This window comes from Sphaerodactylus townsendi, linkage group LG16 (assembly GCF_021028975.2).
Source record: "Sphaerodactylus townsendi isolate TG3544 linkage group LG16, MPM_Stown_v2.3, whole genome shotgun sequence".
Lineage (NCBI taxonomy): Eukaryota > Metazoa > Chordata > Lepidosauria > Squamata > Sphaerodactylidae > Sphaerodactylus > Sphaerodactylus townsendi.
The window spans coordinates 22918646-22931388 of record NC_059440.1 but is presented as its reverse complement, the minus strand read 5'-3'; the positions used below and the strand labels follow the sequence as shown (position 1 = coordinate 22931388).

At 50.0% G+C, this 12743-nt stretch overlaps 1 protein-coding gene across 1 annotated transcript in view; it reads left to right on the top strand.

Moving 5' to 3' along the window:
* Positions 1-671: 671 nt before the first annotated feature.
* Positions 672-12743, top strand: part of LOC125445633 (chymotrypsin-like elastase family member 2A) — a 43516-nt gene continuing 31444 nt past the window's right edge. The window contains 3 exon segments of the mRNA XM_048518807.1: positions 672-714; positions 1873-1961; positions 10577-10674. Of these exon segments, the coding sequence (XP_048374764.1) occupies positions 672-714; positions 1873-1961; positions 10577-10674 (230 nt within the window).

The window sequence follows — 12743 nt, the reverse complement described above, 5'->3', positions numbered from 1 at the left end:
GACACAGCCTGTGAGGTCCAAGTTATTTGCTACATTCCTGAGATGCAGCTGGGACACTGATCTCTTTAACTGTACACCCAAGGAGGGAGCAAGTTGAAAGGAGGAATGCAACAGAGAGTCAAAGTGGGGGGAGTGGGACCCCAGTCTATGGCTCTGATCCATATAACCCCTCCCCATGCTCCTTTTTGCAACCAAAGAACACATGTGGGGGTCCAATGATAGTTTTGTCTGCTCTGACCTAGATAGCCCAGGCTAGCCTGGTCCCATCAGATCTTGGAAGCTAAGCAGCATTGGCCCTGACTAGTACTTGGATGGGAGACCACCAAGGAAGTGCCTTCCATCCACCTGTTCCCTTGAAAGTCCTGTGTGTGTGTGTGTGTGTGTGTGTGTGTGTGTGTGTGTGTGTGTGTGTGTGGGACTGTGACTTGACAGCTCTTTCTACCACTTAAAAATAGCCTTTGGGTGAGAAAATGTACAGGTGTATGATCTACCTATCAGCAAATTTAGCCTGCCCCATGGAAGGTGGAGATGGCAAGGTACCTATCAGCATAATGTGCCAAGGCTTGGTTTTAAACTTTTCCTGAGTGATGATGACAACCTGGCCAGCGATAAACTCTCCGAGGATATAAAGCAGCTGGAGAGTGGTGTTCTTAGCTCTCCTGCGCTCGACAATGATCCGGGTCCTCTTTGCTGTTCTTGGGTTGGCCTCTGCGGGTACGATTCCAACATATCATGAGCAAAAGGAAATATTATTTGTCATGCGGGATGCTGTTAGCTTCCACAATCCATTGGTGCCACAATATGTTTAATTCTACCATGAATGATTTTTTAAAAATTAGAGGGAAATTTCTGGAGGCTGAATTGACCCTCAGTTGTTCGCAATGCTAGCAGAACACTGAACCTTCTCGGGCAGGGGTAGTATACCTGCGTCTTATGTAAGCAACACCTCCATCATATTCTGCTTCTGGGGCCATCCCTCTGCCTGCTGTTGGAGAATCAGTCCTGGACAAGAAGACGGGTGACTTGATCCTGCAAATCTATCTGAGAGCCAGTGTGATGTAGTGGTTAAGAGCATGTGTTTCTGCACTCCTACATTCCTTCTGGGTGACCTTGGGCTAGCCAATGATCTCAGAACTCTCTCAGCCCCACCTACCTCGCAAGGTATCTGCTGTGGAGACAGGAAGGGAAAGGAGCTTGCAAACCACCTTGAATCTCCTTACAGGAGAGAAAGATGGGGTACAAATCCAAACTCCTCTTCTTCATCATCATCATCTGGGAGTGCTAGTAGGAATTGACAGCTGGTTGGTTAGATATCATCATGCATGTTCTACCTGCACAAGAACAGGGCATAGACAGGACAAGAACAGATGCAGAAAGAGAGAAATGTTTGCTAAAAGCAGAGTTGTTCAGTCAGGAGTGAGACTGTCATGCAGAGAAAGTCTGAGAAACTCATCCTTGAGGGTCGGTTACTTGTAGCCCTGTGCAGTTGGTTGACTACCTATAGCTCCATTCTTTCTGCCAGTCTTGTTTTCGTAGGCCACTTAGAATGTCTCAGGGAAGCTCCGTGAAACAGATGCTCTTAATATATACCACTGTTACTATATAGCAAGAAACACAGAGAAATGGGCATTTCCCATTGCTCCTCAGGCATTTAATGTTGCTTGGCACTGACAGGGACATGTTGCAACTCTGCTTTATTCCAGATGAAAAAAAAAACCCTGTTCTTTTCACCCCCTAAATTCCTGCGGCAGCCACCAGAGATTATTACCTGGGGGGAGAGGGGCACCTGCAATAATATACAGAAACTTTGAACAGAGGTTGCATACTGAGTTACCACAGTGTTCCACAATACCTGTCTTGTGTCATTTGCAGCTTTGGGGTGTGGGGTCCCAACCTACCAGCCCAACCTCGCCAGAGTTGTGGGTGGAGAAGCTGTCCGACCCAACAGTTGGCCCTGGCAAGTAAGTAGCCATCTCCCAATCCAAGCAAGATGTTTTCCCCCCTGTTTTTCTTGTGATTTGCTGGATACAAAGTCTGCAAAGTTCTGACATTTCTAGTGCAGGCACTTTCTTTTAAAATGTGTGTGTTGTTTTAGTATATATTGCTTTTGCCTTCCCCACAAAAGGCAGTCTGCTTCCAAAGCCGAGTCAGAGCTTGACATAGGCCCCTTCCGCACATGCAGAATAATGCACTTTCAATGCACTTTGCAACTGGATTTTACTGTGCAGAATAGCAAAATCCACTTTCAAACAATTGTGAACTGAACGTGCAACATTCTTGTAGTCGACCCACGCGGTCAGCGTAAGAACGAGACGAGACGCGGAGATAACATCTGGTGGAGATCGCCAGCAGCGGGAGACCGGAGGTCCGTGTTCCTAGCGAGTCTCCCGTCTGCCGGTTCCTGGCACCTTTTATTGTTACTCTATTGGGGGCGTGTAGGAGGTTTATTGACTGGGGAGTTCAGCGGAGAGCTGAGAGTCGGAGATCATCATGTGATGCATGATCTCATCTGGCTACGTGCGGAGAGGAGCGTACGCGTTTGAGCCTAATCCTCACCTGGGGGCAAGACCATTGTCCCTGCGCCCGGTGATTGAGCCAGTAGACAGTTCCACGCACCCGCGGATCTTGCCATGGGGGGGATATGAGGAGTGGGGAGTGCTGGCGCGAATCGCTAAGCCGCGAGTCTATATCCGCTAAGCGCCCAACGTTTACCACGGCACTGCTGGAGTGCGGCAGTGCACTACTACATCTCCTCCTTTTACATTTTAGAAAGCTAAATAAACGCAAAGGGGCTTATTTAAAGGCGCTTGGTCTCCTCTGGCCGCTTGGTCACTGCTGACTCCAAGCTGCTTGAAAAGCAACATTAGAACTTGGTTATGAAGGTATGAAAATGCACGAGGGGTTTCTTACAATGCTACAGGCAATATTAGATACCATTGAGACGAAACAAGATCCCATAGCATGACATACAATTAAACTGGAACGCAAGAGCTGTACGCGAGCAGTCTAACTATATCCTCCCGGCAGCCAGCTCCAGAGGGCTACACCACCAATGGGGAGCAAAACATCATAATTTCAGGATTATAGATACAACTTCTTGCAGCTCACGCGACTTCATGTGGATCAAACGGGAATTATCTGAAAGATTAAAAACAACATACATATTATGTACATTCTCCTGGCAACCTTGCAGATGCAACAACAACAAATCAATGGCAACACGCGCATTGTTCAGGGTTAAGCTGACGAGTTCGCTGCTCGGCGCCAGCATCCAGAGCGTGGAGGCGTAGAGCTGATGGACTTCGAAGGGCACAGGCCAGCCGGCCAATAGTCTTAGGCATTGGGAGGGAAGCCGAGTCCCGGACTCACCAGGAAGCTGGGTGCAGGGAGACGTTACCCGCCGAGGGCGACCGCCGTCCGGACAGGAGGGTGGGGTCGAAGGCAGGGCGAGCCGGGCTAGCGGGCAAGGCCCGGCGTCCGGGCTCCCGAGGTGGAGCCTGGGGTAGGGACTGGCACGGTGAGGCTATACTCGAGGCAGCAGAAAGAGTTCCAGGCAAGTCGAAGCGAGGATGAAGTTAGAACGCCCTTCTCCCCGCGAGGTCTGAGAACCAGCCCCCTGGGGAGCAGGATGTTTCTCCAACACGGGGAATGTCACTCCATGTGTGTGCAGAATTTTTGGTTCCAACTTCGGCCGAAAGCCACTGAATGGGCCGAATTGAGGTCGGTATCTCGCCGGCTGGGCGCCGGGGATGGAAGAGACTTCCGTGGTTAGCGAAGCAGTCTTGGTGATTGAAGGGAGAGAGCCGGCCGGAGGTTTGGACAGACAGGTCCCCAGCCGGCCATATGCAAAGTATCTCCTGATGGATGAGGCATTCATGAAGGGGCTCAGCCCAGACTCCGCTTGTAGTCTCCGGAAGCGGTAGACGAGGAGCAGGCAAGGAGCTCAGCAGGCTCCTCGACTCCCAGAGTACTGGGCTCCAGGCAGAAAGATGTAAGGACGCTGGTGGGCGCGAGCAAACTGCTCCCCAGATGTTGGTCTGGTGAAAGCTCACCGTCAGGGGTGCAGGCCGATCATAGCCATCGGCAGGGAGTGCAAGTGAGCAGGCAAAAGCGATGAGTGAGTGCAGCTAGAGTTGGTGGTGCGCATTTATCGCGAAAGAGAGCGGTACAGAGGTTCTCGGTGTCTCTCGGGTGGTTCCTTGCTGGGCAGGCAGCCGCTTAGGGCCTGGCTGGTGGTCAGCTTTGACGCCTCCCACAGGTCATTGTCGGCTCCTTTAGCGTTAGGCGATGAATCGGGCAAGGTTCTAGCTGGGATCGCTGGGCTACGGATCCTCCCTAGAGAGATCGCTGTTCCATCTCCGGGGATGGGGGTTAGTTTCCTCACGAAGCCTTCCCTGGCATCTACCCGGGTTGGCCTGTCATGGCTTAATCGGAGTCCACGGGAACCACCTGCTAGGAAGAGGGACTGAAACACACCCCCCTTTCCCAGGTTACTGGCTCGAGTCCCGCCAGGCTCGAGGATTCCCAATGAGCCGGATGGCGGGGGATGAGATTGGGATCGAGAGCTAGTGCAGTTTAGGATTCTAATATGCCTGGGAAGGAAGAAGGCTTGTTTTGCAAGTTCGTGAAGGTTGTTTTTAATGCAACCTCTACCAAGGGGGGAGCCTGCTACACTCCTCTTTCTTTTAGTTATTTGACAGGGGAGGGCAGGGAGGTATGCTAATTCCTGGTGGGAATTGGGCTTCAGAGCGTCATCCCAGGGTGCGTCCAAGGCTGAGGGTCCGAGCCTCGGTGGGGGAGGGAACAGGCGAGAGTCCTGGGGGGGATTGTGGGTATGCATGCTTAATCATCAGCAACACAAAGGGGGGGCTTTGGGAAACGCACCTTTTGGGGATGGGAGTGCATCCGAGGGAATGAAGCAACTCAGGCGATTAGAGGCAAATTCCTCGCATTGGCCACAAAGGCGAGAAAGGGAGGAAGCGGGGGGGTTTCTTAACTGCAAGGGAGTTGCACTTCACGAGGGACTCGGGTGGCTAACGGCGGAAGCTGGATGGAAAGCTAAAATTTTGGTGATCGAATTATCTTTGGGGAATAGCCCTTGACCAAAACCAATTCTTAAAGGGCGGTTATCGCTAAGCTACTGGCCTTAACATGAGATATTATTGATAGAGTTGCTACGCTTGGTGCTTCATAACCCAAACGGGTTTGGGTATTAGCGGCATAATGGCGGCAGCCTCTTTTAAACTGGGGCCTGTCCTGACAGTGCTAATGGTGATTGTGGACGTGGCCCAGATTTTAATCCATAGGGAGGGCTAGTCAGCCAATTGGCTCCTCTCCGCGCCTTTACTGAGGTCGAAAAAACAGAAGGAAAAAGGGGAGGGGAGAGGGAAACAGTCTTTCCTCAAGGAAATCAGAAAAATAATTTCGAGAGGGCAAGATTGGGATCAACGACCGGGTGACGGCTTTACCCGTCACCAGACCAAGAGTCGTTTTTGGACCTGACTCATGAGGTCCCTTCCCCAGAGATTTGACATGGATGTCCAAAATGACATAGGACTGATCAGCTGCTGCTCGAGTCCTGGGCTGTTGGATCGCGGAGCGCTGGCATGGATGTCTGGCCTCAAGGGTTTGTCTCCCCCACCCCCCCCAGATGTGCTGCGGCAGCCTTCGGGTCAAGCCGACTGGTCGGGCCACTTTCGGCTGCTCTGATGACGGTAACATCAGCGCCCGGTGTCCACCCAGGCCCCTTGAACTTACATCCTTCTATGGCTGAAGCCCAGATATGGACGGGAGCTCCCGAGATAGGCCGCCTCCACCGGCCAAGCGACGCAGTGGTGTAGGGCTGGCTTCATGTTGGCTGCCGGGCTCGTGAGTCTCCTTTATTGGGTCCGCAGCGGGCAGCCGCGATGGGGCAAGAGAATCAGCTGAGCGCAGTCTGCCCCGTGGCAGCTCCTCAGGATGTCGGTCCAGACCTGAAGGTGGGATGGGTCCTTGGCGCGCGGAGTCGACTACCCGGGACGGCGAACAGTCCCCTGTTCAGCTGCAGAGGCCTTTGGGCAGCACCAGCCCACTAACCCGGTGAAAGGGCGGCCTGGGCTACACTACCGCTGGGGCTACAAGAACCCTCGCGGGGGAACTTAAAGGAGATGGGCTGGGTGCATGCGCAGCCAGATGCCAATGTCACGAGAGGGGGGTGGTTTTGGCAGGGCCTTGGCGCCATTTGGGCCCGCCTCTCAGTACTCTCCTCCTTGGTCCTGGCTAGGGGAGACGCCGGGCTGGAGCTTCCACGATCGGCAGCGTCAAGCTTTCTCCCAATGGAAGCCCCTTCTGGCAACGTGGGCAACCGGTTTTAGGTGGCCTTCTCCTCCTGGGGAGGACCCTCCATCGGGGTTGTGGCCCCCCCACCGGGCTGCCTTACACTAACCCTTCGGAAGTGCCCGGTCTGCCTTGCAGTTAAAGCAGTCATCCTGACACTGTCTCCGCACGGTGGAGAGTGCGCTGGCGCGCAGGAGGCTAGCTTCTGGTGGGCGGAGGGACCCAATGTCCCGCGGCAAGCCTTAAGCATGTCCGCCAGTTCAGGATTTTGCTCAGGCCCGGTGATTGCCCTGGCGGCACTCCATGGAAGCTGCTTCTCCTATGGCGCAGGCTACATGAGGAGCCTCGCTTTGGGCCTCCTCGCCGGCATCTACCTGCCTCTTGAGCTGCCTCCTGGAGCCTGCCCACAACCAGCATAGGCTCTGGGGTTTTTGGCCGGATGGAGGAGAAACTCTGCTGGTTAAATGGCCGGCATTGGGGACTTTGGATGTCGCCTTGCAGGCGCTACCTCAGAGGCTTTGACCGTAAGGGTGGCCTCAGGCAGGACAATCTGATCGCTGGGATTGGCAAAAGCATCGAACCGTAGAAGCTGGCGCCATGGCGTGTAGGGCGCTAGAGGTGGAAGGCTGCCTGTTGAAGCACCTCGCTGGCGGAACTCTACTTTCCCCAGGACTACAAATTGGCAGAGCTCCAGGAGAAGAAGCAGTGGTTTCTCCAGCTCATCTGGAAACCATTAGGTGGTTCCTGCCATGGCTTCCAGCATGCCTCTACGAGGGGCTAGTGGATCTACGCCCCGTGATTGCTGGCGGAGCCTTTAAGGATATTATAGCTCAGAGGCGTACTCATACAACTCCGCCAGACTATGCCATCCTCCTCCGTATCTGTGAAGTGGATGGGGGCACAATGCAGGAGAATAATCGGCATCGCTCTCCGGCCAGGGTTTCTTTCTTCTGCAGATCGTGGCCACACGCTCTATGCAGAGTTTGGAAACCCGCCGCCATTACTGATAGCGGGCGCTGACGGAGGCAAGCAGATGGCTTCGAGTGCCGAGAAAAGGAAGGCGGAGCAGGAGGGGCTGACTGAGCGGCGGGAGAGTTTGAAATGGGTGAAGGAGCTTGTGGGGGGGCGGTGAAGGAGGACAGGCGTCCAATTCTAGTGGATAGGAGAAAATTCCGGGTTGAAATTGAAGGTGCTTGAAAGATCGAAAGCGAGGGCGGCTCTACCAGCAAGGGAGTCCGTGAGGTCTGCAGGCTGGGATGGCTTACAGCAAACATTGTTCCCCATCGCTAGTAGCAGCTGGCATATCGGCGCCGCTGAGGCTCCCAGCGGCGAAAAGCTCGCGATGTTTTCCCCTGCAGTCCTTAAGATTGGTGTCCCCGTCCTCTGGGTACCATATGGACACTGAGCTTCAAATTCTCAACCACTTGGCGCAGCTGCCCTCTCTTTAACGGGGACCTCCGCCGCGATTTCGCTAACGCTTTTCAGTTCACAATCGCATTGGTCATAAGCCCTGCTTTTGCAAGCTCCCCATACTCACCGGGGTGTTCCGGCCGGACGCAGAAGAGTGTCCTAGGACGCTACAGTCTTCTGGATCGCGCTCAGATCCAGATATGTATTGTATGGCGGTCGAACGGTGGTCCCCTGGATCGCGCCGGATCCAAAGCTGGATTCTCGATATCGCTGCCTCTTCCCAGGCTTTAATGCACGGTGGTAGCAGGGGTGGAGGCTGGGTTCGAGGATTCCCGGTTTCAGCACTACAGCTTGTAGTCGCACCCACGCTGGCCAAGCGTAAGAACGACGTAGCGACGCGTACGGAGATAACATCTGGTGGAGATGCGCCAAGCAGCGGGAGACCGGAGGTCCGCGGTTCCTAGCGAAGTCTCCGTCTGCCAGCTGCCGGGTTGGCACCTTTTATTGCTACTCTATGGCTGGGGGCGGTAGGAGGGAGGACTGGGGGGAGTTCCGGGAGAGCGGGAGGTCGGGAGATCATCATGTGATGCATGATCTCATCTGGCTTTCACGTCGCGGAGAGGAGCCGTGCACTGGCTGATCTGAGCCCTAATCTCCCTCACCTGGGGGCAAGACCATTGTCCCTGCGCCCGGTGATTGAGCCAGACAGTTCATGACCCGTGACTCATGGGGGGATGAGGAGTGGGGGTGCGATGCGACCGGCAAGGCCGCAGGTCCGTTGGCGTCCCAACGTTCTACTACGGCACTGCTGGGTCGGCAGTGCACTACTACAATTCTGCATGTGCAAAAGGGGCTATAGTTGTGCTAAAATATCCAAAGAGCAAATGCAGGGAGTCCGAAATCCATGGTTTTGTCCTCCTGGCAGAGTATTATGGGATAGATATCCCAGCCATGAATCACTGGCATCCATACGTGGTGTAGTGGTTAAGAGCAGGTGGACTCTAATCTGGAGAACCGGGTTTGATTCCCTGCTCTGCCACTTGAGCTGTGGAAGCTTATCTGGTGAACCAAATTAGCTTGTGCACTCCAACACATGCCAGCTGGGTGACCTTGGGCTAGGCACAGTTCTTCAGAACTCTCAGCCCCACCTACCTCACAGGGTGTTTGTTGTGAGAGGGGAAGGGGAAGGAGTTTGTAAGCCCCTTTGAGTCTCCTTACAAGAGAGAAAGGGGGGATATAAATCCAACTCTTATTATTATTATTGAGGGAAATTTATTGTGTTAAAAGAGCTTCCAAGGAAAGCAGAAAATTACATTCTGATCTCACCATTTGGATCCAATATTTCTGGTCTGGCATACCTATATGGACATTTTAGCTCAGAATTCAATATCAGTACTTTTCATATGTCCCTTGAGGTTACTGGTTTTAAGGTGGTGTGGGATATGAAACTGTCATAAACTGACAACTGGTAAGTAATATTAAGAACCACTTTTGATGACACATCATCTGTCAGATTTTGATGGATAACACCACCACCAAGGGCACATTTGATCTAAGTGCCTTTCAGGACTTCCAACCTACCCAGAACCATGAGCATTCCAGTGAGCTGTGTTTCCTTCTAATGAGAGAGCACTGAAGACTTATAGTGTCCTGGTAATATTAATTCTTGAAGGCTTTCACGGCCGGATTCAACTGGTTCTAGTGGGTTTTCTGGACTGTGTGGCCGTGGTCTGGTGGATCATGTTCCTAATGTTTTGCCTGCATTTGTAGCTGGCATCTTCAGAGGTGTATCACAAAGTCTGTTACAGACTTCCCTCTGTGATACACCTCTGAAGATGCCAGCCACAGATGCAGCCGAAATGTTAGGAACAAGATCCACCAGACCATGGCCACACAGCCCGGAAAACCCACCAGAACCAATATGAATTCTGTTTGTAAATTTATAAATGAAGCATCCAATTGGCTACAAAAGCACAAAGCAACACCCCTTCCTGCATCAGATCTCCAACTTTCCCCAGACAACAATTTATCCTTCCAGCTGCCATTCCCTCTTTTTTAAAAATATATTTTTTTAAAAAATTCAATAACAGAAAAACAGAAAGAAAATAAGGATGACAGAAAAGACACTGGATCTCCTTTTAAGCATGTCTAAACATCAGAGAGCCAGCACATCTATGTAAACAATATTCTAAAATATTGTAAGCAAATCCTAATAAATACAGTGATTAAAGAAAGAAGTGTTGATATGTGATTATTATAATTAGTTTCTAATGTTGCTTACAAAATGTACATCATAATGACAAATTATCATCTTTTTACTTTTTTTATTATTCATACTGGCTCCCAGTTCAGAGAAACCCCCCAGCTCTGCCATATTTCCATTACATATGAATTGTTTCTCTGCCTTTTCCACTTCTTTCATTAGCAACTCTGTCCCAAGGCTGGGGGCGGGGGGGATTTCCAAGCCATTAAGAAAAATATTCCCAAGCAATTATGAACATTTCATATTCTTTTGTAAAGCTTCTGCCTATCCATTAGTCTGACAGGCAAAAACCAGAACAATGGTTTTCAAGTGAACTGCGACAGCAAAACTCATAATGCTATTAAATATTATTGCAGATTGACTATCAGGTGCTGTCAAATACAGTCTGTCGAATTTCAAACACTGAAATGAAACATCAAAGCCAGCTGTCATCGTGTTGTCAAATATCAACAGCCAGTTTTGTTTGGGCTCTGATCTGAAAATGTGACACTACAGCCCCTCGGTTTGAATGTGGTGGCCGTGTGCAGAGCTCAGAAGAAACAGTGTGGTCTTCTGCAACAATATGCAAATATTTTCTGTCATTCCCAGGCCTCTCTCCAATACAATTCCAATGGCAATTGGCATCACACATGCGGGGGGACCCTCATCGCTACTAACTGGGTCATGACAGCCGCTCACTGTATCAGGTATGTAAATCTGGACATAAAATGTTGAAACTTGGGAGAAGTTGGCAAATTCCAAATGTAGTCAAGTCAGAATTAGAAAAAGAGTTTGCATTTATATCCCCCCCCCCCTTTCTTTCCTGTAAGGAGACACAAAGGGGCTTACAATCTCCTTTCCCTTCCCTCTACCACAACAAACGCCCTGTAAGGTGGGTGGGGCCGAGAGAGCTCTGAAGTACTGTGATTAGCCCAAGGTCACCCAGCTGGCATGTGCTGGAGTGCACAAACTAATCTGTTTCACCAGATAAGCCTTCACAGCTAAAGTGCAGAACGGGAATCAAACCCAGTTCTCCAGATTACAGCGCACCTGCTCTTAACCACTGCACCACACTGTCTCTTACCCTCCTCCAGACCCCACTTCAGTATCCATGCAAAAATGCTGGTAAGAGAAACGGAATTCTGGCATGGATTAATTTATTTTTCATTTATCTTTTTTTTTTTTTTGGTAATAGCAGGATGACTCATAATGGAAACAGGCATAGAATTTAGCAATGTACCAACAAGTGTTAGAATTTGCCCTTTCTGGACTGCTCGTTTTTTAGATATTTCTGCTGTTTGGACCAATCAGATCCACTAGAGGTTTTTTTCCCCCCTGGGATAATTTCTTTCAGACACGATTAGTTTGGCCTTTATGCCACAAACTCATCTCTGTGTTCTTTGATCCGTGCAAAACTAAGCAATTGCACTTTTCATTGTGAAGATTCAGTCCCGGCTTATGAAGGATGAGAGGTAGAGTTGTGGAGATGATGGATTGATACCAGGGTTGACAGTTCCAGCTTGCAAAATTCCTAGAGATTTGGGGGTCATTCCTGGGAAGTCGAGAGCATAGGTTAGGTAGGAAATTGAATGAAGATATGATTTCACTGAATATGTCATCAGAAGCTGCCATTTCCTCCAGCATTTCTATGAGTTGGGAGATCGGCTGTAATTCCAGGAGAATTCTCCAGGCCAGAGGCGTAGGAAAGGGAACCAGAGCCGGGGCAAAATGGCATCCAGGCCTGTCTGCATCGCCTCCTATAAGGCAGTGCCCCCACAAGGCCAGGCCACGCCCGCCTGCCAGGCTGAGCACAAGTGCCTCAGAAATGGCTACACAGAGCCATTTTTTAAATTATGATTTTTAGCTGTAATGTAGATTTAACATGTTGTTGTGCTAAGTCCTTCTGGGATAGGCAAGGTATAAAGCTAAAAATAAAAATGAATTTAATTTTTTTTAACAGCATACCCATAAGCCATTGCTAAATATGCAAATTGTTAAAGGCTCATAGAAGGGCTCAGGGTGGCAACAACATGTTAAACTTACATTATAGTTCAAAATCATAACTTTAAAAATGCTTGCCATTACTTAAAAGATAGCCCAAAGGCAGGACCATGCCTGCTAAAAAAAACAAAATTTGTTAACATACAGAGCCACTGTGGCTTTTTGTAGCCTGGGCTTCTGAGGCACTTGTACTCGGCCCAGGTGGGAAGTGTGGCCTTGTGGAGAGGCATTTTGCACCCCCCCCCTTGTGACCTACAATAGTGCCGCCCGCAGCAAAAGTTCTCATATCTCCCAATTGTATCTATACCACTTGCAACAAGCCTAGCTGGGAGTTAAGTATGATTCCACAATTAAATACACATGATCAGAGAAATCTGGGTCTGGTAATGGGAGTTCAGTATGATCCCACTATTAAAGACACATGAACACAGAAATCTGGGACTGGTAGTGGGAGTAAAGGATGATGATGATCATCATCAGTCTTTATTTGTTAGCCATAGGCCTTTCAAATTTCATGACAGATCAACAAATTAAAACAGAAACCATATTAAAACCAAATTATATACACATGGTGGTAACATGACATTAAGAATTTACAACGTTTCAGAACATACATCATTTCTTACAAAGTTTCAGATCTTCCAGTTTATAACTTATTCTTTAAACTACAACCTTTCTGCATTCTAAGTTTAGTAGAAAGGAACATGAATGAAGCAACCCTATGTGTAACTTCCTGAAAAACATCAGCCAACAAGAAACACACTTTATTCTCCTC